The sequence below is a fragment of the Canis lupus genome, chromosome 9, assembly GCF_011100685.1.
Source record: "Canis lupus familiaris isolate Mischka breed German Shepherd chromosome 9, alternate assembly UU_Cfam_GSD_1.0, whole genome shotgun sequence".
NCBI lineage: Eukaryota > Metazoa > Chordata > Mammalia > Carnivora > Canidae > Canis > Canis lupus.
Window position 1 is genome coordinate 46,225,967 of NC_049230.1, and position 26,822 is coordinate 46,252,788.

Sequence of the window (26,822 nt, forward strand, 5' to 3'; positions counted from 1 at the left end):
ATATTTTCTAGACCACCAAACAACAAAGGCAATATTTCCCCCAAAACTATATATATGTGTGTGTATATGTGCATGCACATGTATACGTGTGTGTGTGTATACACAATACTCTATATATATGAGTATATAAAAAACATAAAGCAAGAACAAAGCATATATCATATGGTCTAATTTTATGAAAAGAAAATAATAAGTAAACACATAAAAGCATATGGAGGGAAAAGACTGGAAGGACATAAACTAAGCTATTAGCACTGGTTAATTTTAGGTGGTAGTTTGCAGGCGATTTTTATTTTTTGTGCTTTTCTGTATTTTCCATTTAAAACATTTTGGGGGATCCCTGGGTGGCGCAGCGGTTTGGCACCTGCCTTTGGCCCAGGGCGCGATCCTGGAGACCCAGGATCGAATCCCACATTGGGCTCCTGGTGCATGGAGCCTGCTTCTCCCTCTGCCTGTGTCTCTGCACCGCCCCCCCCCCCGCCCTGTGTGTGTGACTATCATAAATAAATAAAAATTAAAAAAAAAAAAACATTTTGGGGTAATTATATATACAACAAACAACATTCCAAAAACGTCATTTAACAAATAAATAAGCAGACAAACCAGCAGTTTCAAAAGCTGGACAATTTAAGCCCCACCTTTAACCTTAACAACATACTTTAAGAATGAATGGGATGTGACATGAAACTTAAAACACTCACCTTATAATATAACTTAGAATAATTTATTCCCCAATCAAGCCAAAGAGTGGCCCCAGCATTAGCTTGTTGAAAAGTTCTTCACTTAGTTCTTGGCCAGACAATATGGGGAGGAAGACAAAGAAAACTACAAAAATTAATCTACCTGGGGATGCTAAAATAAGCACTGCTTACATCTATTCATGAAATAAATGCATTAATACCATTAAATAACTAGAGCTTTAGGAAAGAGCGGTTGGGGTTTCAATGACAAAATGAATGTAACAAGTTTAGCGCAGTGCCTGGAACATGATTAGTGACTGCAAGAGCTTAACTTTATTATCATTACATTTTGATTACTTTTTTAATCATTTATGCACTACAATGCAGCAGAAAAGACAGAGAATTTTACTTGTTTTGCTTCCTTTTGGGATGGTTATATCGCTACTCCTTTTAACCACAAGTTATTATAGAAAATTTCACACATATACAAAGGTAGAATACTGTAATGAACTCAATCCACCCATTATTCAGATGTAATAATGACCAATATTTGGCCTTTTTTCCCCCATTTATACTTCTATCCACAAATTATTTTGAAGCAAATCCTAGAAATCAAATAATTTATTAGAATATGAGGGGCTTAAATTTTTTAAATTAATTTTTCTTAAGTAAACCCTATGCCCAACATGGGGCTCAAACTCACGACCTTGAGATCAAAAGTCACATGCTTGGGGCGCCTGGGTGGCTCAGCTGGTTAAGCATCCAACTCTTGATTTCGGCTTAGGTCATGATCTCACCATCATAAGATTGATCCCTGCATGAATCCCTGCATCGGGCTTCATGGTCTTTGGGGAGTCTGCTTGAGATGCTCTCTTTCTCTCTCTCTCTCCCTCTACCCCTCCCCACTCCCTCTCAGGAAGAAAGGAAGGAAGAAAGGAGGAAAGAACGGACGGATGGATGGAAAAAGCATGCATGCTACACCGACTGAGCCAGCCAGGAGCCCCAGAACAAGAGGCTTTAAAGGACTACAGAAAAGGAAAGGTTCTAATCCTATACTTCCTTACTAGCTACATGACTCTGGGTAAGTAAATTACTTAGTCTTCTGAATTTTGATCTCTGGCAACCACACAACAAATCTAAGATCACTTTCTTTACCCTGGTTGGCTCTAACTGGTTTCAATATCTGTGATATTTCTCTCAAAATGTAACCAGCTCCACTCTATTGCTTTTACCCTCATCTGTACTCTTTATTTTACTTCTGGATAATTCCAGTAGCAACCTGTTTCTTCCTTTTTTTTTTTAATTTTTTTAAAATTTATTTATGATAGTCACACAGAGAGAGAGAGAGAGAGAGAGGGGCAGAGACACAGGCAGAGGGAGAAGCAGGCTCCATACACTGGGAGCCCGACGTGGGATTCGATTCCGGGTCTCCAGGATCGCACCCTGGGCCAAAGGCAGGCGCTAAACCGCTGCGCCACCCAGGGATCCTCGCAACCTGTTTCTTACCTCTTGCTCATCCCATTGACAGGTTTTTTTACTTTCTTGTTTTTTAAGCTGAATACTAGTCCTACAAGATGTTCAATAAATCAAAAAAGATCACGGCTGAAGCAGGTTTGGGAAAGATTGCAAAGGATATTCTCATGTACACTATATTAAAAGCTCCAATAAGTCTTAAAGTGTTGGATTCTGTTTAACAGACTTTTTTTTATTTTGAGAGAGAGAGAGAGAGAAAGCACAAGTAAACAAGCACGGGGAGGGGCAGAAGGGGGGGAGAGGGGGAGCGGGAGGGGGAGAGGAAGAGAGAGAGAGAGAGAGAGAGAGAAGCAGACTACCCACTGAGCAAGGAGTCTGACGATGCAGTGCTTCATCTCACAACCCTGAGATCATGACCTGAGCTGAAATCAAGAGTCAGATGCCCAAGTGACTGAGCTACCCAGGAATCTGTGCTTAACATTACTTTACTTATATGATCAGATCATGAAACTCCTTTTCTTTCACCTGACAATTAAGAACCTGTAAAACTAGTTTCATAGAACATGCTTAGAAAATACAATGATATGTTAATGTGAAATCAGTGCTCCTTAAGCAATGCCTTCATTGGACTATTACAGCTCAACAAAGTTTCAAGAGTTCCTCCTTAATTACGTTCAAATTAACTTATGTTGCTTCTCACATCTTTATACATGCCACAAACTACTTCCTAAACTAGGATGTTTGCCTTACAAGTCTAGATCTCTCTTGTTATAGAATACAGATATGCTCAGTAAATACCTGTTGAATGGCCATTAAGGTGGGACCAAACATGTGACCAATCTGAACCAGCAATGAAATTGCACATGTTGCTGCTACCTCAAGTCCTTGAGATACCTTACATTTCTTAGTACTGAACACTAAATGCTGGACAAAATACCTATCTTTTTCAGGTTTTTATAAGGTCAAAGTTCCTAGACATCCCCTCTAACACATTCATACTAACACTCTAGGTCAGCGATGAGGATGACCCATAGAAGTTTATCATCATTTTTCACTCTTATCTTGAGCCTCAATCACCTCTTTCAAAAAACAAAAATAAAAACAAACACTCCCCTGTCCAAAACACAAAAATACTAATATCTTTTTGGCAGGCTCCCGGGAGACCTAATCCAGGGACCAGTACATGCTAGATATTCAAGAGATGTTGTTTTTCTCTGCAATGGAGAATAAAGCAGAATAAAAAGAAAAGGAAGGTACAGAATAGCCCGGGAAAACCCCTCTAACAAGGTGACATTTAGAAGGAAGTGAGAGAGCCACAAAGCTCTTTGGGGACACAACGTTTTCAGGTTAAGAGGAAAGTAAGCGCAAAGACCCTTAGACATGAGCGCTTGGCTTTTGTGAGGAATAGCAAGGATGCCAACGTGACTACAGCGTAACACATAGGAAGAAAGCAGTAGGAGCTGAGGTCAGAGTTAAGGGCAGGTAGAGGTGGTATCATATCAGGAGGGTTGCAGGATATTAATAAAACTTTGGCTTTTATTCTGAGAGAAGAAGCCATCAGAAGGTTTTTTTTTGTTTTTTTTTTAATTTTTATTTATTTATGATAGTCACACACACAGAGAGAGAGGCAGAGACATAGGCAGAGGGAGAAGCAGGCTCCATGCACCGAGAGCCCGACGTGGGATTCGATCCCGGGTCTCCAGGATCACGCCCTGGGCCAAAGGCAGGCGCTAAACCGCCGCGCCACCCAGGGATCCCCATCAGAAGGTTTTGAACAAAGAAGGGACATAATCTTATTGATTTATTTTTTATTTTAAAAAGACCATTCAATTGTTATGCTGAAAACAGACCCGGGAGTAGGAAGGAGGAACTAGAGAAACAGGTCAGAAGGCATTACAATGAGCTGATCTAGGGTGCGGTGGTAGAAAAGAGTTTGTATTTGCATTTATTTTGAAGGTAAAGAAGACATGAACTGCTGATGAATGAGATGAGGTGTGAGAAAAAGTAGCCAAGAATAACCCCCAAGAATTTTGATACAAGCTACTCAAAAGTCAAAGCTACTATTTACCAAGATGTGAAGAATAAAGAAAAACCAGGTTTAGGGGAGAGCATGGGTCTGGAGATGTTATGTTTGACATACCTATTTCAGTCCTTGAGGCAGAGACCTACCTGAGTCTTGAACTGCCACCAGCTGTGTCTGTGCCAGGGTAGCCTGTGAACTACTACTACAGGCTGAGGGCATGGACTGCTGGCTCTGTATTCTTCTGGCCACATCATATACTTATCATATGCTGCACTGTATCATATGCTGTATGACATACACTTATCATCATATATTGACACTACTGCTGGAAGAGTTGATGAGGAGATAGGTGTTAGGAAGTCTGAAGCTGGTTAGGACTCCTTCCTTGTTCTGCACCAAAAGACAGATAAGCCAATATCCAACTCCCAAAAGTACCCTCTACAGTCAAACTCACCTGGAGTACAGAACAGTACGAGGATCCCCCAGCCCAAGCCATGCTTATCCAGTTTCTCTTATAACTGACCATCTTCCACAATGTGTGACTGTGTTAGTTGTCCTCAGCCTCACATATTATAATTCCTCATTATTATCCTCTTCTGAGACTAGAAGAGCAGGATTTCACTCCAACTTTTCATTGGAAAAGCATTAAATGAGTATTCCTCTTGGGAGAGAGAGAGGTTGTCACATTCCCAATATCCCTATTAGTCATTAAACACATTCAAAGAGGAAGTTTTTTATTAAGTCAATATATTTAACTAAAAGAAATCTGTACAAAAATTCTACTATAAGGAATTATATTACTATTTACAGTAGTGAAAAAATTGAGAATAGTCCCTTGGTTCAACAAAGCAAAGGCTGGTTAAAGAAATCTTGGAATACAAAGTCATCATCAAAAATGATTCCATATGGAGTGCCTGGGTAGCTCAGCTGGCTAAGCGTCCAACTCTTGATTTTGGTTCAGGTCATGATCTCAGGGCCTGACATTGAGTCCTGTGTTGGCTCTCACCATGAAAGGGAATCTGCTTGAGATTCTATCTCCCTCTTCCTCTGCCCCTCCTGCTTGTTCTCTCAAATAAATAAATAAGCAAAATCTTAAAAAAAAATTCCATATAAAAATTTATTTTAAAAGATTAAGTAAAAAAGCAGATTATAGTCTGTATAATGACTCTTAGTTTGTATTAAAAAAGTGTATACTAGAGGTTAAATATGAGTATGATTAACAAAAATAACAGTGATGTTACCACTGGGTAAAAGGATTGTGGATAAATTTTTTTCTTTTTCTTTTTTACTTGTCTGCAATGAACATATACTCTTTTCTACTAAGAACAAGTTTAAACATTTTAAATCTTCAATATAGCAATATTTTTAATTCAATACTATCTCTCTCATATCTCCAGTTTATGGCTGGGATTTAGTTTTTACTGTCTGACATTTAAAAAAAAAACATCTACCTGGGGCACCCAGGTGGCTCAGCTGATTTATCGTCTGACTCTTGGTTTTGGCTCAGGTCACTCAGGGTTGTGGGATTGAGCCCCGAGTCAAGCTCCATGCTTAGCGAGAGTCTGCTTAAGGATTCTCTCTCCCTCTGCCTCTGCCCGTTCCCCCAGGTTGCACATGCTCTCTAAAATATATAAATAAGTCTTAAAAAACAAAACAAAAAAGTCATCTACCCATGTCTCTCTATATGCTTCACCTAGGTCAAAAGACTTCCACCTAAGAAGCCAGTTGTGGACTCTTCCCCAGGGGATGTGATGCTAACAACTCCGCAGAGAGGTCAGACACAGGGTTCCCCAGATCAGCACAGGAGATTTTGTTCCTGGGGTGTGTGGGTACGACTTCTCCAGCCTAGCAACTGCTACATGGGAATGTGAAGCAGAGCAGACTGCCCTACTCTCCACACCTGGCCAAAGACCCAACTGTTAAGCAGAGACGAAGAGTTCCACAGTCCCCACCAGGGCAACAGGCAACGAGCTTTGTTTTCTATAAACAGACCAGGAAAAAGTTCAGGTTAAAACACAGTCCTTAGAGGAAGAAAAATAGAAACCAGGCAGCGGGGAATGCTTCATATTCCTAAAAGCTTTTTTTGTAAGTTAACACATGGTGTCTGCTTCTCTCTAGTCACCTATTTATCACTCTCCTCCTTAGAGAAGGGAAAAAGCCCTGGCTGTTTTCCTAGTGCAGAGTTTTGTGGCTTGGGGGGGGGGGGGGGGAGAAGGGGGAGGAAGGAGGGTGCTTTAAGCATGATGCAAACCATTTGGAGCTGACTGAGAGCACTGCCAACACAAGCTGCACTATTTAAACAAGTGAGGAAATGATCGTATATACAACATGCCAGCGAGCACACACACACACCAAAGGAAGTCGAGAGGGCTTTTTTTCAGGACACAGAGCTGGATGTCAGCGGCTAAAAGGTCGATATTTTCCCTTAACACCCTTCTCAATGACTTAATCATGTTCCGTTTGCAGAGAAAACTTCCCAAGAATAAAAAAGTCTGGAGAATTAAGAGGAGGGGTGAATGGGGAGGGATGTTTGGCCTGGGCCTGACCTTATCCGAGGTTTTCTCCACGTAGCAGGGGTCCTGAGGGGCAGCCAGTAAGGGGACAAAACCCGAGAGAAGCCGATCCTCTTCCAGGATAAGAAGGGTGAGGTCATCGTCCGGGTCCTTGTACAGTGGCACCTCAGACTGATTCACTGCAGTCAGTATGTTACAGAAATCAGCCAGCATCGACCACACGTCCATAGCAACCCTGTGAGAAATAAGGTCAGAAAGAACAGCTCCAAAGAGGGACCAGTTAAAGTATTTTAAGCACTTGTGAGAAGGGAGGTACTGGTGGCAAATGTTGTCTATGGCTGGCAACTGGCAGAAAATCTTACCCAAAAAGGGTACAAAATTGCATCCCTGGCAGTAATCTGGTGGGCGAATGTCCATCTTATGCAAAGTTGAAATTGATTAGGGGGAGTTTTTTTTTTTTTTTTTTAATACTAACCAGAGAGGAAAAAGAATTTAGAGAATCAGTTGCCTAATGCAGGTCCTGTCACCTTTCCAGACAGTGTGCCTGAGACACTTACTCAAACATTCTAGACACCCAGTGCCTGAGGCAGCTCCCAGAATTCCCCCACTTCTGCCCAGCCAAGTATATGCCACAACACAGCAACAGAGCGCCAATCTCCCCTCCTCCCATACAGCCAGAGGGGCCAGTCACACCACGAAGAGAGTCATGTGAGGTTTTTTCTCCCTTATAATACTTTAGAAATCTCTTCCTATATATAAACAGGAAAAAAAACACACGAACAGGTGAAGGGGATGAAGAGTACGCTTATCATGATGAGCACTAAGTAATGTATAGAATTGGTGAATCACTATCCTGTATACCTGAAACTACTGTAACATTGTATGTTAATTATATTGGAATTAGGGGATCCCTGGGTGGCTCAGCGGTTTAGCGCCTGCCTTCGGCCCGGGGCGTGATCCTGGAGTCACGGGATTGAGTCCCACGTCAGGCTCCCTGCATGGAGCCTGCTTCTTCCTCTGCCTGTGTCTCTGCCTCTCTCTCTCTCTCTCTGTGTCTCTCCTGAATAAATAAATAAATAATCTTTTAAAAAAATTGGAATTAAACACCCCTTGGGGCACCTGGGTGGATCAGCAATTGAGTGTCTGCCTTTGGCTCAGGGCGCTGGTCGCGAGGTCACAGGATTGAGTCCCACATCGGGCTCCCTGCATGGAGCCTGCATGCTTCTCTCTCTGCCTATGTCTCTGCTTCTCTCTCTCTGTGTCTCTCATGAATAAATAAATAAAAATCTTTTTTTAAGTCTTTATTATTTTTTTTGGTAAAGATTTATTTAGTTATTTATTCAGAGAGAGCGAGAGAGAGGCAGAGACACAGGCAGAGGGAGAAGCAGGCTCCATGCAGGAAGCCTGATGTGGGACTCGATCCCAGATCTCCAGGATCACACCCCGGGCTGCAGGCGGCGCTAAACCGCTGCGCCACCGGGGCTGCCCAAATAAAAAAAAATCTTAAAAAAAATAAAGGAATTAAACCCCCCTCACACAACCATCCACCTAATAAAAATCTCATTCCTGGCCTGCCAAGATCATCCCAGGACAGTAAAGCTTCCCATGCATCTCGGCAGATGAAGCAGTCTCAGTGCTGTCTTGGCCATCCCACTGCCTCTCCTTTCTCTCATTTGTGGACAGTTAGATATAGGGTGACCGACCATTCTGGTTTGCCTGGGACTGTCCCAGTTTTTGTACCTATGGATGCTAAGTTGTGCCTCAAAAGGAGTGAGCTGCAAAGAAAAGTTTTACAATTAGGGTCAAGAGGTGGAGTGGCAAGAGGCAAGAAGCAAAGAGAGCTACGAATGAGCTACATCCTGGAATCTTCCCAGAGGAGTTACTGCGCATGAGCCAAATCTGCTAGGGAGGGGCCTCTCAGCCTTAAGCAATTTGTTTCTCCTGCAGACTAGGAGCCTTTGGGAGATGGCAGAGAAGAGGGCATTCAAGGGACATGCCACTGAAGGTGATGCTGGGGGAGAAAGTGGAGTGGGGGTGTGGGGACTCCCTGACTGGCTCCAGGTGGAAGGAGCCTGTACTGGTTTATTTACTGTAATCACTACACTAGGAAAAGGCAATGAAATGAAACATCTTGTTTTCAAGAGTGTCCTGGGAACCAGGCGGAACACAGCCCCATTAATCACACAACGGCACATAATCAACACACGTGTACTGCAGAAGTAACTTGCTTCACAGGCTTTGCCCAGGAAAAAGAACATGTTTGGGAAGAATCACCGGAGGGACAAGAGTTTTCTAAAGTCTTCTCTCTGCACAGACACCAACATCCAGACTCATTCACAAAGCTCCATCTTTTGGCTCAGCTGAATTTGGCTGTCAGAAATGTTTAAATATGGAAAAAAATAAACAGTTGCAACACGTTTCTGTGCAGAGATCTGCCTGAGCCCCTTTGTGATGTAATGGGAAACACGGCATTCAGGCTACCAGCTGTAGAATAAACAGAACTTTGAGGGTTAAAAGGAACTGAACTTTCCACGACCCCATCTGCAGAGAAGAAAATAATAAGAGGAATGATGCACTGCCTCACAGCTCTGATAGTTTATCCTCCGGTCCCGGCTGCAGAGACAAGCACCGGATGTGATAGGGCTGCTCAGGGCCGCCTCCGAGGTTAGTGCTGCCCATGGGAGACGCACAGGGAGGCTCTTCCAGCTCCCCACTTCCTCCCCCAGTGCCCTGCTGGCCACTTGAGCCCACTGCCTGAGTCCAATCCCACAGCGCTGGTGAGCTCTGGCCAACAGGCACTGCTCGGCTGCAGAGCAGCAATTTGGAAAATAAACAGGAAAGACGACAGTGAGAAGGAAGAAGGTGAAAAGTCTCCCAGCTGAATTCTTGGCTTAGGGGCTTTGGTTGGTGCTGTGCAGGTCAAGGACCTGACTGCTTCAGGACGTGATCAGGGGTGGGGAGGTGTGGGCAGCATCGCCCATCAGGGAGAGGCAGCAGAAAATTACCCATGGCTGCCACAGTGGGAGGCCCCACATCCCTCTCTCATCCTCCCACCCCTACCATCTTGGATCCAAGACGAAGAAATATGTGGTACCATGTGGTTCTCATTACCATGCTCCCCTGTCCCCTAAGGCTCAGATAAACCAAAATTGACTCCTCCCAGAGACTGCTGGCCACCACCAGGGACCCCTGCCCACAGCTGCCTTTTGCCCATTACCACCCACCTTGTCCCAAAACCTTAAGACTTGCTGCAAGAATGAAGTGGATGAGAGTCTCTACCCGGGTGTTGGTTTGCAAGATAGCAGCTGGTGCCAAAAGACACAGGAAGTGTCCTGAGTTCCCAACTGAGAAATATAGCGGGGCCCAAGGGCCATGCTAGACTAACCAGAACGAAGGGAATATACAAAATGCTTCAGTGAAAGGTCACTTCTGCCCTGATCCATTCAGACTGGTCTTGTGTGTGAACTCTGATTTTTCAGTGGTTCTGGTATCTCAGTGAGACTGCCCACTTCATCAGTTACCTCTTCTTCCATTGAGCACCATGGACACACACACTAACCAAGCACCCATGAACCATACATTGACTCTCCACAGAGGGAGGGATAAGGAGTGTCAGGAAACTAGTGCTAAAAGGAAGAGGTACTTAGAAAAACTAGGTGAGATGCCTGAACTCAAAGCTAAGGAGGAGGTAATTCCTGGAACCTGGGCATTATCATCTCGGCTTACCCCCAACCAGGCCTCTGGGCTGAGAGGTCAGTTCTGTGGGTGAACATAGGTTTTCTGTCTGAGTAGAAGGGGAAAAGCTTAGCTTTTTCCTGCTCTAGCTCCTTATCCCAGGTAGGAGTGCCTCCCAAGCTTCACCCCTCAGCAGCCCTTCAGTTTTAAGGGCTCAGGGTTAGCCTGGGCCAAGGAGCCCAAAGTCAAATCTTCTAGAAACTCTTGGGAAATGACTCTCCAAAAGGTTTTTCAGACAATCTCCAAAACAACCTTGGGTTCTAAATAGACCCTCCAGAGTGCTATGAACCTGGGCAAGTTCACCTTCAGCTTGCTGTGGTCCCAACTCATATTTTGGGGAAGGTCCCAGAACCCACAAAATCCCACTACAGTTAGGATGCGTTCTTTACCAAGCATACACAAAGCAGCCAGAGAATATGCAACTGCGTCCAACAAGTTCATTTATGGCTCGCAGAATGGTGGCAAGGGAACCTCTCAAACAGCTGTAATGTGATTAGTGAGCAAGGATCAGCAGTTGCTGGGTGACCCAGTGGCCCAACCCCACAGAAACACCACACACCAGGAAAGCAGACCTCTGGCTGGAGTCTGAACACCAGATCCTAGCTTGGGACAGACCAGCAGTGGCTGGTTAGAAGCATGTACTCAGGACCAAGGCTCACTCACTTCCCTACAGACATGCATTCACTTACTCCACCAGGAAAGGAAAAAAATAAGAGTTAATTTACTTTTTATTGCCTCAGAATTCCAAGGTTTAATGTAGCTGTCAGTTTGAGTGCAGTGCAGCTGCTGGCCGATACAATGCAGCCCAGGCCAGCCCAGGTGACTGGGGAAACACATTTCACAGAAATGAACCAACACACACTCTTGGCTGGTTGTTGGGGGGATATTGACTTGGGGAATCAGATTAACCCTTCAGGCTGGGGTTTTTTCTGCACACTGCACTTGAAAAGCAGCTTCAGTCCAAGGAACCAAGAAGCCCTGGTATCAGGTAATAGGTTTCTATGTTCCTGCACCTTTGGAGTTTTCTCACACAGGGTGTTATTTAAAAAAACGCTCTTAAAGGTTAAGGTGTGAGATAGGTGAGGCAAGTTATACCACAATATATCTCCTTCCTAGAACTCAGAAAGAGAGGCAGATCTGCCAGCTCTATAGGGAAAAGGTCAGGTAGGAACTTTTCTACAAGTTCCATCTGGGGCGGGGCCAAGGGAAGGAGACACTTTGGAGAGTGGAGTGCTAAAGGTCCAACCAGGTCTCAGGCCATCCTTCTGGCAAGTCTGAGGAGGACTGAGCCCTCACACACCCCTACATATTTTTACTGGGGGAACAGGCTGACTGGTGATTAATATCAAGTACAATGACCCCATGTTACAAGCCTGCAGGGGCCTGTGGAGGTGGCCATTTCCTGTGTAATACCAGCTTGTTTAAACACTAACATTCAAACTCCACAGCTGCAGAACAAACCCGGAAAGAGTTGAGTGAGAAGAAGCCCTGCATTGTGTTTCAGAGCTATGGAAGATCAGAGTTGTAGTACAGATGGGAAACAAGTTGGGTCTTCTGATTCCTGGGATATTTGAATTCTGCAAATATAGCCAAGGTGGCACAGAAACTAGGCATAAAGAAGCTGGAAAAGAGAAAGCCAAAGACTATAGACACAAAGGGGAAAGACAAAAGGCCACAGCAAGAGAAATGTTCTTAAGATATGCAGTATGCTCTTTTATTTTTTTTTTTTAAAGATTTTATTTTATTTATTCATAGAGACAGAGAGAGGGGCAGAGACACAGGCAGAGGGAGAAGCAGGCACCACACAGAGAGCCTGACGTGGGACTCGATCCCGGGTCTCCAGGATCACGCCCTGGGCTGCAGGCAGCGCTAAACCGCTGCGCCACCGGGGCTGCCCCAGTATGCTCTTTTAAAAACTTGTTTGCCTGTGGATCATTATATTCTAGCCCACAACTCCCAAGATGGGGTTCCATGGGCAACATAAGACCACTGTAGCCCTGAGGACTTCCCACTTATCTGCAGAAAACTGCAGGTGGTGAGCAGCTAAAAGAAAAGGATCTGAATGAACCTAATAGGTATGAAGAATCAAAAGAATAGTACATGGGCTTAAAATAGCTTAGGAAGCCCCTCTGTGAAGCTGAGATGTCATGCCAACTCTGTTTGCAGTGGGATGAGGACCTGGTCCAGTATCAATGCTAAGTAGCTCAACAGGCTCTGGGACGGGGTAGAGATGAGGGTGGTGGGAATCTTTGCAGCTCTGAGATTAAGGAACTGTAGTGTATTTTCCAGACACTGTCATGATATAAAGAGGAGACATGGGTGTCAGAGTTAACTGTTTTAGGAGTCAAGACATGGGCAGCAAGATACCATCCTCCAAGAATAACAGCTGTTTATTAGGTGAATATAAGAACATAAGACTCAGTAAAGGAGAATCCCTTCTGCCTTTCTAGTTTAAACAAACAAGTCAACGTGGGCCCTTGGGAAAGTGTCCAACGTGAATTAATTCTGCCCCATAGGGCAAATCGAATTCTGAAGCCCAGTCACCCTGCACTACTCCAAGAACATAAACTTCTTCATGTTCTAAGCAGTACAGCTGTAGCCTTTTGGCCAACAACAGGTCACAGTAACCTCATTCCAGGATTTCTCAAGTACCTCTACTATGCCTCCCTCAACCTCTATCTAGGTCAGTACCATATGTGATTGCAGTTTTCCCAAGCTACATTCAACACATATAGCCTCTGTTGCATCACTATGGTGTGTTAAACCCATCAGCACTGTGTGTTTGGGAAAGAGCAGCCCCCAAGGGACCTCAACATCTCCACGGCATGAGTGGAGCCCTCGGCGGGCTCCCTGGTGCGGATTCTCACGGTTCCTGCCTTTCTAAATTTTTAGCTGTAACCACTCCAACACGTCTTCTTAGTTTAGCACACACTGGACCCAAATAACCTCAGCCTAGAGCTGGAAAGTACGCTCCCTGGGGTCAGCTGCTATACCCTGTTGGGGTCAGGCTGGAGCCTTAGGCCAACACCCCTTCCTCTCACAAGTCCTGTGAGAGGAGTTGAGAGGGGACAGAGGCTCCTGTTGTGAGAGAGATCACGTGTGTCTCACACTCAGCACTTGGAGGAAGAGGAACCCCCTGGTGCCAGGCTGTAGTGCTGACGCCCCAACCCGGAGCCAGGGAGACTGGGTGGGGAGCCAGGGTAGCAAAGGGGCTTCCCACAGTCACCACCACTTCCTTCAGGGAAGTGCTGATGGACTATTACTTAGTGACCTCCTAAAATGCCCTTTTGGGAAGACGTATTAAGCGTCCTTGAAGGGGTGCCGATTAGACTTGGGATTAGTTCTTATTTTCAGAGCTGCCCTGTGAGGGTGAGTGAACTAGCTGTTTTTTAACTCAAGAATTTCTATCTCGTCTACAGGGTCAACACATGTAGGTTCCCTGAGGAAATCAGCTTACTGCATACTCCCTATATATCCCTATGTCTCCCTATGTGACAGCACTCAGAGGGCTCCCTACAAGCCTTTTCCAGCATGCTCTGTAGACTATACAAGACAAGCCATGGAAAAGTAGCAAGTCCAGGAATTTCTGGAGGGTTTTTTTTTTTTTCTTCTTCTTCTTCTTTTTTTTTTTTTTAACAGTACTCCAATCCAACAGTGTGATAAATGCATCCGAGCTACAATTAGGAAGATATATAGCATCAGAATGTGAAGGTCTGGGCAGCCTGGTGAAACGCGGGCTCTCCAGAGCCCCAGCTATGTTTCCCATTATGTAACCCTGGTCATGGGCAGACAGCCAGACTCCAAATGAAAAAGAGACTCTGGCTTGGCACTGGTTCTATTTTCCTATCCTCATTCGGGGTCAGCGCAGTGTCATACAGCTGCAGAGAAAGCTCTGGGGATTAAACCTGGGAAAGCCTCCAAGACCAGGACCTGGGTTCAAGTACCAGCTGAAAGCAATAAACCAACTGCCACAGCTGGGCTAGGTTTGGATGTTCTCAAAGTCCCCTGACTCTTTCACTTACTGAGAACTAGAGATCAAGATGAGGGAAGATTTGGCTTCAGCAGAGACTATGAAATGAGGTAGGCTGTCCCACTGCCCTAGCTTGCCAAAGGTCCCAGGATGTGAGGGGTGACTATGCTTAGGCTCGTGAAAGCCTGTTGCTCTGCAACTCTCCATCACCTAACATTCACAGCTTACTTCGTGCTCACTTGGTAAAGTGGGAAGTAGCTATCTCTCCCTCCTAATGAAAGGCCTAGTGTAGAAACCATGTTCCTCACTCCTCCCTCACACCCCACAAGTAGATGGTCCCTTCAAACAGACTGTAGTCTGTTCTAAATAGACCAAAGCACACTACACTGTCTTTTACCGCAGCCCAAGGCAATTTTCCATACCCTGCTACAATCCCCCGTACTAGAATCTCCTGGGCTATAAAGCCATCCTATTACAGGTACAAATGGGAAGTCGACCTACTTACTTGCTGACTCCAAAACACATACCTATGATGACCACTGTGTGGGAAGGCACTAATGGCCCTGAAATCCTGCCCCTATCACTCTGTGGTATTGGTGATGTCCTGTCATCATCATCCTATGTGCTTCACATCTGCTTAAGTGGCTACTACTGCCTAGGAAATGTAGATTTGACAAGAAGAAAAATATGGGCAAAAAAGGAGAGAACCAAGGAAACTAATGATGAGCTCTGGAATTCCCCTAGGAAAGCTCTGGAATGATTCTGTAACTGTACAAGAAGGTAATGAAACGAAAGACAGAATGGAGCTGGATGAAATAAGGGTCCAAGTGTGTCAGGGAGACAATCTGAGAGTGAGGGTTTCTGGAGGAGAAGCAAATTGAAATGTAAGCTATCGGGGCACCTGGATGGCTCAACTGGTTAAGCATCTTCAGGTCAGGTCTTCTGTCTTCAAGTCAGGTCATGATCCCAGGATCCTGGGATCGAGCCCCAAGTCAGGCTCCCTGCTCAGTGGGGAACCAGCTTCTCCCTCTCCCTTTGATTGCTACTCTGCCTACCTGTGTGCTCTCTGTCTCTCTCTCTGTCAAATAAATAAATAAAATCTAAAAAAAAAAAAAAAAAAAAAAGGAAATGTAAGCTATCTGATCACCTTATTTTAGGATCATTGATGGATCCGTCTTTGCAGAGAACAAATGCAGCTCAAAAACCAATGAAAACATGCATAGGAGAGATGTTAAGTAGAAGCCATTTCCTTCCTACTCTCTTGAGAGCATTCCTAAACCCTCCAAAATGAAGATCAGCACAAGAACCTTAGGAGTGTCACAAGGATTACTGTTCTGACATCTACTGAACTATTTGGAGGATGTTATTCCCAATGGCCTTAAAAGAAAAGACTCCAGAGTATGAAAATCAGTGAGCTTAAGAGGCCACTTTGAGATCCACCAAACCACCACACCTTGCCAATCTCTCAATCACAGTATCTACTCAGTAAATGTTAGGCAGCTATATGAGAAACTGGAAAGGAAGGTGGTAAATTCTCATTCCACTTTTCCAGCACTTGGCTCTGACAGCTATGAGGTGGGACTACCCTCAGTGGTGGTCAGGCCAGGTTTTGCTCTGTCCAACAGAGGCCCTAGCCCTCAAACCACCACCATGTCTTGTGGTCAGGCCCCAGGACACCAAAGATCCTCCTTTATGTTTAAACATGCATTCCAGAAACAACCAGCTGCTGATCGTGATTGCAGAGAGAGTGCAGAAGGGGACTCCATTCTCTACCATGCTGGCTGCTCTGGCCTATACCAGATTCCTCAGTGGTGCCCACAGCTATAAAGGAACTTGTTTACCTAGCCAATCAGATTCAATAGATTATTTGGTCATATGTGCTCTCCCTGGGAAGAACAGTCTGAAAAGAAAAAGTAAATTTGTTCAATGTCCCAACCCCCTCTGCCTCTCTGTAGCCTTGGAGGTGAAGCCTAGCTGGGGATGGCTGTAGCTTGGACCACGTGCCCAGCTGCACATTGAATCCTTGCCCAAAGATGGGCAGCAGCTTGCATATGCCAGCAATGGGCCATTTGCTACAGTATCCAAAGAGAAAACAGACTCAGCACCTCAAGCAAATGAGGCCCAGCACTTCCTGTGTGAGCTTTCCATTTCCTCAGCCAAACAAAAGCCAAAGGGAGTGGGAGAGGGAGGAGGGATAGAGGGAGACGGGTCACAGAAGAGAGTTAACAGGACTGATGGCCAGAATATGGACAAACAGGGGCTGGGTGGACCATATCTAAGAGACCTGTGGTTGTGAGGTGAGGTGACCCAGGGAAGGCCCAAGCTCCAGGGACAGATGGTCTGCCTCCCCACCCCAAGAGGAAGGGAGGAACACTCTGTGACCCCTGTGCAGGCTCAGAAGCAGTGGCTTCAGATACTTGGAGAGGAGACCTTCCTTGTCAGTTTCTTTCCAAATCTGCAAATTGCCTGGTCGGCATTATAGATTAACAGCCTGAAAAGTTTGAGGCTGTCCATGTTAACTCTTTAGGGAACACTGCCAGAAAACAGCTGCCCCTAAGCCAGCAGATCAGTCCATTCCTTTGTGTGGCCCCAGCTGCCTAGCTGAGGGCTCAACTGTGGCTCCTAAAGCCTCAGCCTAGGAGGGTTCACGGGGGATGCAGAAAACTGATGCCGTGAGCATCACCCACAGTTACAGAGCTAGAGCTGAGAGGGAATGGGGAGAGAGGGCTTGACAGTCCAGGGGAGCTTCTTGGCATGAGGAACAGGGAAGAAATTTGAGGAAGAAAAGGGGGAAAGAGGCAGACAGTCCACACAGAAAGGTCAATAAACTACTGGCCAGAAATCTCTCCTGCAGCCTTCCCTCTGTGGGACACCCATGAGTTGAGAGAAGCCCCTGGCCCAGAGAAGTGCTATCGGCAGCAGCCTAGGTCCCCATACTCTGCCCTCCAGTATGTGCCCCTCCCAGGGGAGAGCACCAAAGAAGAATGATGAAATGCTGGGCATCTCAAACACACATACATATACCCCACAGAGCCTAAAGGAGCTGAGGACACTGCACCTGCCAGACACCACAAAACAGCACGGGGTGGAGGGGGTAGAGGCGAGAGAAAGAGAAAGGTAAAGGGGAAAGAGACAGAGACAGAAAGAGAGAGGCAGAGGGAAGGAGAGAGATGAAAAATCAACAGAGTTGACCAGAGATGGGCGCCAAAATGCACACACATTAAGAAACTATAGTGCAAACATGAACACACACACACACACACACACACACACACACAGTGACACTAACACAAGAAAAGAATAGGATGCATATAGACCAGGAGTCAGCAAATATTCTGCAAAGGGCTAGAAAGTAAACATTTTAGGCTCTGCAAACTGTAACATCTTTATTGTGACTACTCGGCTCTACTGCTGCAGTGTGAAAGCAGCCATAGACAAAGTGTAAACAAATAAGCCCAGCTGTGCTCCAATATGACCTCATGGACCCTGAAATTTGACTTTCTTAATGATTTTCACAAGTCATGAAATATTATTCTTTTGATTTTTTAAAACCATTTAAAAATGTAAACCATTCTTAGCTCCTGGGCCATAGTTGGCTGACCCGATACAGATACACACAAACATCAGAGGCAGGCAGACAGGCAGTAACACCCCAAGATACGCAGAGGCAGGCAGGCGGGCCTAGGTGACGCAGGCAGGGAGAGACAGATGAGGCAGGCAGAGGTAGGTCAATACAGGCAGACTGACATACACAATACTTCCCTTTCCAATAGAGAGATGCAGACTGGCACAAAATGACATGGTCATGGACAAACATGGACACGGATAGTCAAGAACATACATATACACCCCTACAGGACTCAGTCCCACACATAGAGACATGGATAGGGCCAAAGCACACACGGACTGACATGGACCCAGAATCAGAGAGAGACACAGACAGACAAGGATATGGACAGAGACACAAACTGAAACAGACCCCCCATGGAGATACATGAACGTTGCAAAAAGATCCCTACACCCAAGGATAGAAAGAGACATAGACACAGATATGGACACAGCACACAGAAACACATGGATACATATACATGGACAGACACAAACAGGTACACCAAAGATCCTTAGATAAATCCCTAGACAGACACACACAGACCCTCTGACACAGAGAGACAACCAGAGCCAAAGAGGCACACCCAGAGGTAGAACCTACACATAGATATGGACATAAGAAACAGCCATGTGTGGTGAGCACTTGGGTGGCTCAAATGGCTGAGCATCCGACTCCTGGTTTTGGCTCAGGGTCCTGGGGTGGAGCACAGAGTTGGGCTCCCCACTCAGCAGGGAGTCTGCTTGTCTCCTCTCCCTTTGTCCCTCCCCCCACTCACACACACTCTCAAATCAATCAATCAATCAATCAATCAATCAATCTAGAAAGAGGCAAGCAAGCAAGCCATGCATGGTTAACATCTATGTAAATATAATATGCCACTGAATTGTATATTTAAAAATGGTTAGGATGACAAATTTTGTTACATATATATTTTACCAGAATTTAAAAAAGAAAAAAAAAAGTCACATAAACATATAAACAGATCTATGCAAACACACCCAGGCAGACACATGTACCCCTAGACCAACAAACCCCATATCTAAAATGCTCTGACAGAGAGCACACTGACTCACAGAGATGGGAAGATGGGAAATGAAGTGAGTGGAAGAGAGAGGTGTGCACATTTACCCTCCTCACACATTTCAGTGTGTGAGAGGAAGGCCCAAGCAGAGTGTAGAAGGCAGCACAAGCGGCAGCAGGACACACCCTGAAGGATGCATGGAGATTAACTGAAAGGTAGAGTAGGAGACAAGGCCTTCCCCTCACACCGACGGGTGCCCAGACAGGCAGCTGCAGAGACGATGGGCACAAGCAGCATGAAGTGAGAGCAAGGGAGCAAGAGCAAGGACAAAGGACAAAATAGAGCAAACTATGGAATGACAGAGAAGGACAGAGGAGGAGGAACAGACCAGACAGCAGGGAAAAACAGCTGAGATCATCAGAGGACATGGATGGTGTTGAAGGAAGTGAAAAAGCTAAGTTTAAATGAGGAGGGAAGAGAGGAACAAGCAGGCGGCAGGTAGGAAAAACAAAGAGGACCAAGAAGGAGGCTGAGGGAGCACAGGTGGGCTGAGGCCAGCAGCACCAACTCACTGTGAGGGCAGGTCCAGGGATGTGGGCGGAGGATTCCAGGTGTCTGGGTAGCCAAGCATCCAATCTGACCAGACTTTCACACTGGGGAGCAGTTCCTTCAGGTCCGGGACGAAGGAAGACACCTTGATGTCATCTTGGTCATCCTCGTCCTCAGGGGAGGACAGATGAGCTGCAGAGGCAAAGGGTGAGAGCTGGGCCTAGGTCTGCTGTGGCCCAGGAGTGAGGCCTGGGGCGCTGGGATGGCAGCAAGCTCTTAGGGAAGGGAGACCAAATCCACAGGAAGGCTGGACCCAGAGGCGGAGGACAGGTGCCAGCACCTAAGAGGATTCTGAAAAGCAGGACAAAGAGAGAACCAGTGCACTGGGTCTGCCCCTGCAGACAGCTCTTTCTGCTCTACCTGTGGCCTGGCCGAAGTCGCCACTCAGGCCTCTGGCCACCACCCCCCTCTTTAGCTTTCCTTCAGCATGGCACTGAGATGGCACTAGAGTTCCCGCCAAAATAACCCGAATTTGACCATGAGGAAATATCAGAGAAACCCAAACTGGGGGACATTCAACAAAATAAGTGGCGTATGCATGTATGCTTCAAAAATGTCAAGGTCATGAAAGACAGAGAAAGACTTGAGAAACCACTGAAGAAACCATTCAGGGCAAGATTGCAGGAAACTAAAGGGACACAGCACCTAAATTGCAATGCTTGATCCTGGTGTGGGTCCTAGACCAGAAAATGACTTTTTTTTTTTAGGACAACAGGTACAAACTCAGTAAAGTCTGCAGATTCAACAACAGTACTGTTATCAATGTTGGCCTCCTGATTTTGATAACTGTGCTGTCATGTAAGGGAATATCCTTGTTATTTGGAAATATTCAGTCAACTATTTGGGGGGTAAAGGGCTACCATGTCTACAACTCACAATCAAATGGTTCAGAACAAAAATAAGCATAAGTATATGCATGTGTAGGGAAAGAGAACTTAAAGCAACTACAGTAAAATGTTAACAAATGGGGAATCTGGGTGAAGGGTATGTAAGAGTTCTTTGTATGATTCTTGCAACATTCCTGTAAGTTTGAAATTGTTTCAAAACAAAAAGTTACCTCAACCCTCCCTCCACAATATGGCAGCTGCAGTCTGGAGGCATTCACAAAGTTGAAGTGGCAGGGAAACAATAGAGGGGCCTCTATACTCACCAATATTGGTCTAGGACCTAAGAGAAAGGGGCAACCTTTAGCCCTACTTTACCGGGCTCAGCAGGCAGGATTAGATTTCTAAAGGCAACCTTAATGCATACGGGGACGCGGAGCAACTCAAAGGTTACAAAACAGCCCCTGATCTGGTTCAGTGAGTTGTCCAAGGTGGCTGGTCCACAGTGGTTACAACACCTGCCAGTACCGAAGAGGGACACAGAGATAGAGGGGGGAAACCAAAATATCAATTATGAACAAAAAAGGAAATGTACTTTGCTGGTTTTCTAATGTTGCAGGAACCCGCAGTAGCTCATAGGTACAGTGAAAATCTCAACTATTAGAGAAAAGGGGGAGGGGACAGTCCCAGTCCCCCCAAGGACAGAGGGCCACAGAGGTAAATGGAATGCAAGAGGAGCTAGGGCTGGTTAGGTGGGCAGAGGAAGGTGGAGTACTGGGAAGAGGAAGAACGTCAAATAGAGGGAAGAGATGCTGAGAAGGCGAGGTGGCATTGTGAACTTGTCTGCACGGGACCCAGGCAGGGAAAAGGCCAGCAGTTGGGGGGTTCCTCATCTGCTTACCTTTGGCAGACTCCTTAAGTAAGTAGGTACAGCGCCGCACCAGGAGAGAAAACATGGCCAAGCCCAGTGCTGTGGCTTGCTCCTGGATCACAGAGCGACACTCCTCCGAGAAGCAGTCTGAAAAGAGGCAAATGAAACTCTATCAGTGCCCTCTTCTCTACCTTACTAGGTGCACGTCTTTGGTCAGGTCACTGAACTCCCTTTCCTCATCTAAGACTGGAGGTACTACTATTTCTTCTCTCAAAGTATAATCATAAGGTGAAATAAAATAATGCACATGAAGCACTTACCACAATGGCTAGTGTATGGGTAAGTACTTGATAACATTATCATAGGGATCCCCTGTGTATATTCTGCATCACTTCCCCAGGACCAGGCACTCCAAGGTGGACAGTTTGAGCCAGAACTATATGCTCTGTATCTAGTTGGCTACTAGTAATGTTAAACTATAGTAACAAGAAGTCATGTTTAACTAACTCAGTTCCTCTAATATATAGGTAGCAGGAGTACAAACATCAATTAAAATCACAAAAATACAAATTTAAGTTATCTTCTTGAATCACTAACTTTTCGTTCCATCCTTACCTCCTGTCACTCCTCCACTTACAAATAACCTATTTTCACTGAATGAGCTACTTTTACATAGGAGAATGGGCACATAATAAGCACTTAACCAGTGGTACTTTTTACCTTCACAAATTCTTTCCCCTAGGGCTAGAAAATAAATCTGGCTCCCAATACCAGCACCGTCTCCTCCTCACTTTCTCAGCCTGGCTAACTTCCTTCTGGCTGCAGGTCAGCGAAAGAAGCTATCTTAGTGGTGGCCACAGCTATTCTTTGGCAGAAGCTACAATATATACTCTCAAAACGCTGTCTCTACCTACTCCTTGTCAGTGGCCCGCTCTAATAGCCACTTGATCCAGACTTGAGAGGAATTGGTGACAGAGGGCAGCAGTCCAACTGCAGCCTCAGAGAAGGAGATACCCAATATGCACAGGAGATGGAATCAGGTGCCCGGTCACTTGCTCTGACATCAACTAATATGTTAATTCCCTCCTTCCCACAGGAGAATGAACCCTCAGAATCTCCACGGGTTAAAAGGATAATTAGCCATATGTTTGATCTCTGTGCCTGTTTGCGTGTTAACCTCACAGCTAGAGGAAAGCCCTCCTGCCTCTCTCCTCATTGACACTAGTCTTGTCAATAGGGCCTAATTGAAGTCTTTACTCCAGGAGATGCTCACAACCACAATTATTCCTAACCGCCTTGGCCGCAGTAGCAAACATGACTGGAGTATACAAAGCCAGCCCCAAACCACTTTAGAGAGCCCTAGGAGTGAGAAGGAACAGGCTGCTGCTCAGAAGGTCCCAACATATGAATAGCATCAGTGTAGCAAAGTATTCGTCTGTTGTGGCTTTCCTGCCATCCTTCCAGATGCCCACTGGTCCCAAATGTCACCCTCTAACTTTCCAACTCAATTGTGGCAAGCAGTAAGGAAGTGGTAACAATCCATGTGATTAGAATAGGTCACCACTCTCCTTCTGGTAAGGCCCTAAACCTCTGCTAGAGAGACAAGATACAAGCATCCAAGAACCAAAAGGGGAAAGGGTAGAAAGCAGGGAAGGGGAGGATGTGTATGCCATCAAAAGAAAAATGGCAACTTTTCCCCTGCACACCTTACTATGGGCAGCATCACTGTCTGTACTGCCCCAGCTCAGACCAGGCCTTGCCAAGCGCTGCCAGCAGCCTGCTTCTAATTAGCAACGAGGCCAGCCCAGAATGGGGGAGTAAGTCCAAAAAAGAAAAAGCTACAATAGGATAAGGGAGGCCACATCCTGGTAGCTGACATTAGTGACCCCTTATCAACTGGGAATCTTGGGCATAAGTTACCTGCACACAGAAGGCCCTGAGAAGGTATGAAAGGGGGTGACTTAGCTCAAGGAGATTGGCATTTTGAGAAGCCCAAAACTACAATAAGATACTCTCACTAACCTGAATATGGATAAGATGGGGCAAAGGGAGATTAGTTCCACCAAGCCCATTTCTATTTTTATGACAAATGGCAATCTTAGGTGAGGCTACTTCCCAGAGTGCAAAGCTGTGACCAGGGTTCAAAGGGGAGAATGAACTGCTTAAAAACAATGACAACTGTGGCCTCTGCAGAGTTCAGGTTGACTCTCTTTTCTTTCTTCCTCCTTTCCGTTTCTTTTTCCTTTTTCCTTTCCTTTCTTTTTTCTTAAAGGTTTATTTATCTAAGAAAGAGAGAGAGCACGCATGCGAGCATGCAGGCAGAGAGGGGCAGAGGGAGAGAGTCCCAAGCAAACTCCACGCTGAGCAAGGAGGACGATGTGGGGCTTGATCCCATGACTGTGAGATCATGACCTGAGCCAAAACCAAGAGTCTGACGCTTAACCAACTGCACTACCCAGGCGCCCCTAGGTTGGCTCCTTTTTTAAGCCTCCTGTGATAAGGTCTGGGAGCCAGGCAGGGTAGTAACAACTGGAGCCTCTTTGCTTTAAGTGCGGAAGGACTCGACTATGTCTCAGCAGCAGTTGAAAAGGTAGCTTCATGAATGTTCCATTCTTAGCCACAGTTATGTCACCTCAAACCTTTACCTCCTCCCGTCTCTCTATTCCTGGCGAGGGTCTGGAGATGTGCAAGCACTAAGCCATTCTGCCTGATCAAGCAGGTGGTGTATCACAGCTTTACGGGGGTTAGAATGCCTGGGTCTCAGTCTGCCTTCTGACCACATCATAGGGAGTACTTTCCAGGAGCCCTTCCCTTGTCCATGCTCAGCGGTACCACAAGCACATACTGAACATCTATAGTGTGCCTCACCCTGTGCTGGGTATTATGGAGAACACAGCTACAAATAAAACAGTCCCTGAAACCTTAGGACCTTTCAATTGGATGGAAAAAACTGCTATTTACCTAAGTAACCATGGTAACTCAGACCCAGTGCCTCCAGTGAGTACAACATTAAGTGTTACGGCATCTTTGGAGATATTCTTCGCCTCACTTTGGTTTCTGTAGGCTAGAAGCCATAAGATGCCACTCTTTGAAAAGTATTCACTTTCATATAAGTAAGTTGGAAAACAACATCCAAATTCCCAGAGTCCACCCACTCTGGGGCTAGAGCTAGGAAATTGGCCCTAGTCTGACAAATGCCCATATATATCCCTAGAGTTGGGCTGGGTCAGACCAACAAATGATGTGGGGTGGGGAAGGAAAAAGCATTGTTTGCCTTGGTATTTGCCTGGGTTCCTCTGGCTTTGTGTCAGGTAGCAGGAGCCTGACATGAGCTGAGGAACTCATTAACACTGTGAAACAGCCTTTCCCCTTCTTTCCAAAAGCAGGCTTGCTCAAGGGTTTAGGGGGATGGTTTTGGCTAGGCAAGTCAGATGGAAATATTTCTTACCAAGAAAGTCACCTGAGGTCTGAACTTGATTCTGCGCTTTCCCACATGCTCTCAGATGGCCAGGTGACCAGAGCTCCCACTATTCCTATGCCCAAATACCTACTCAGGCAGAAATATTCTTCTCACTCCTATCTAATGGGGAGACTTTCTCATTTTTCTGAGAACATATTCATGGAAAACATAAACCAACTGTCGTCAAAGTTGTATGAAATCAGGAAACGGAGCGGCCGGGAGAAGGCTGCCATGTGGCCGGATGTTATGTATTTCTAATTAGTGCTATACATCTTTCAACAGCAAGTGTCCTTCTGCTGGGAAACACAACACACTGCCCTTGTTATTGTAACTGTCAGAGAAGTGCTTAAACAGATAATCTCCAGGAAAAGTGATAAACACGTCCCCTCTCCCACCAGTGTATGCGAGACGGTGCTGCCAAAGCAAAGCTGTGCTTGACGGCTCCAGGATGGCAAAGCAACCTCCTGCAGGAAATGGGAATGAAGCAGGAGGAGGGAGAGGGGGCAGGGAGGGGAGAAGAGGCAGGCCCACCTGCCTGGACCCTCTTTGTCTAGCCAAGGGACAGTGGTTCAGAACCCTCACTTCTGATTAACTCCTGGGTCAGGGAGAGAATTGGAGGCAACCAGTATCAGCAGGGATGAGGTTTGGCTGGACACAGAAAAATCTGGCAGCAATGAAACGAGCAGTTTCCCTGATGCACACAGCCTGCTTCCTGGCAAGAGGATGACAAGAGTGCTAAAGGGGAGACACAGGATGGATGACACAGAAGTCTGGTACCCTGACAGTAGCGGAGGGATTCAGAAGGCACTGGGGTCCACTAGCCATTCCAGGAGAGAGAACCAACTATTTGGTCAGCTGTTTCACTAATAGCTGGAGAAAAATGCAGGCAAGACCACTTTATTCACTGACTCCCTTCCCACCAGCTCCTCCCAAAGACAGGAAATGAATGGTCAGTCACCTCCAAACTAACACCACCTGGAGGCGATTTGTTGGCTCTTATCTTTCAGACATAAGGCTGCTTTCTCATGAGTCAGTCACCAGTCAGACACAGGGTTGGCATAGTTCCTGAGCAGCCCACCAAAACCTCCTTGTCTACAGGAAGTGGGCAGTGAGAGCATCTTTCAACTGCTGCTGTTTGGACTACAGAGTTCCCTATGGCAGTTACTGACTGAAGTGGGGTGGAAGAGGCAGTCATTGTATAAGAACCAGATAAAATCTCAGAGCAAAGGCAGAGATGTCCATGCCATCAAGGCATGACTGTATTCCCTGAGAAGTAAAATGAATGCGTCAGAAAAATCAGGCACCAATACACCCAAGCAAATTATTCATACATAAAGGCAGAACACAGGCTGACAGAAGGCCGGCCATGAATGACATATCCCCAAAGAGGGTATAGCCACAACAAAACAGAGGAGCTTGTTTCAGAGGAGCCTGAAAGGTAGTGTTTCCTCTCTAAGAGCCCCTACTGTCATGCTTGCTACTCCTTTTGGATTTTCTAGGATTGTAAAACTCTAACTTCTTTTAGTGGGTAGATGTGAAGGCAAAGGAAATCTCAGCCTAACAAAGTGATCTCTCTCATTAGTTCCAAAGTTATTTATTCATCCCAATGGTGGAGGGCATAATGGAAAATAGGATCCATCCGTAAGAAGATGATAATCTAATGAGGAAGACAGGAAGAATACACAGACTTAAATAGCTACAATTCAAAGAAGATGGAAGTAAGATACTTTCTTTCACCAGAGGGAAAAAAAATCATTTTCAGCTAGGGTATAGCAGAAAAGGTTTCACAGAAGAGAGTACTCCTGAGCAAGTATGCAGAAAACAGAGATGGAACTGGTAGGATGAAGGAGAGACTGAGTGTTGCTAAGGAGGCCATGCAGGTAGGGGCACACCAGGCACACTCCCACACTCAAACAATGCACCAGTGTGCCATATGACAGGGACCACAAAGCACTGGGCCTGTGATGTCAAAGCAAGGAACACAGACCTGACTTGGCAGGTAGTGAGGAGGGCACCCGCTCAAAATTTCCAAA

The 26,822-nt window shown here is 45.8% G+C and overlaps 1 protein-coding gene across 8 annotated transcripts in view; it reads right to left on the minus strand.

Moving 5' to 3' along the window:
• SMG6 (SMG6 nonsense mediated mRNA decay factor) overlaps window positions 1–26,822 on the minus strand; it is a 243,419-nt gene that overhangs the window by 115,694 nt on the left and 100,903 nt on the right. For 7 of the 8 annotated variants that reach the window (XR_005364773.1, XR_005364774.1, XM_038548499.1 and 4 more), the window contains exons 11-13: window positions 21,360–21,476; window positions 19,598–19,766; window positions 6,723–6,924 (exon numbers count right to left, since the gene is read on the minus strand). Coding sequence is in view for 6 of the 8 variants with exons in the window: in XM_038548499.1 (XP_038404427.1) it covers window positions 6,723–6,924; window positions 19,598–19,766; window positions 21,360–21,476 (488 nt within the window). In the remaining 2 variants the exon portion in view is untranslated. Of the gene's footprint in view, window positions 1–4,889; window positions 6,157–6,722; window positions 6,925–19,597; window positions 19,767–21,359; window positions 21,477–26,822 lie in introns of those variants that run through there. The other variant, XM_038548504.1, reaches the window with a different exon arrangement.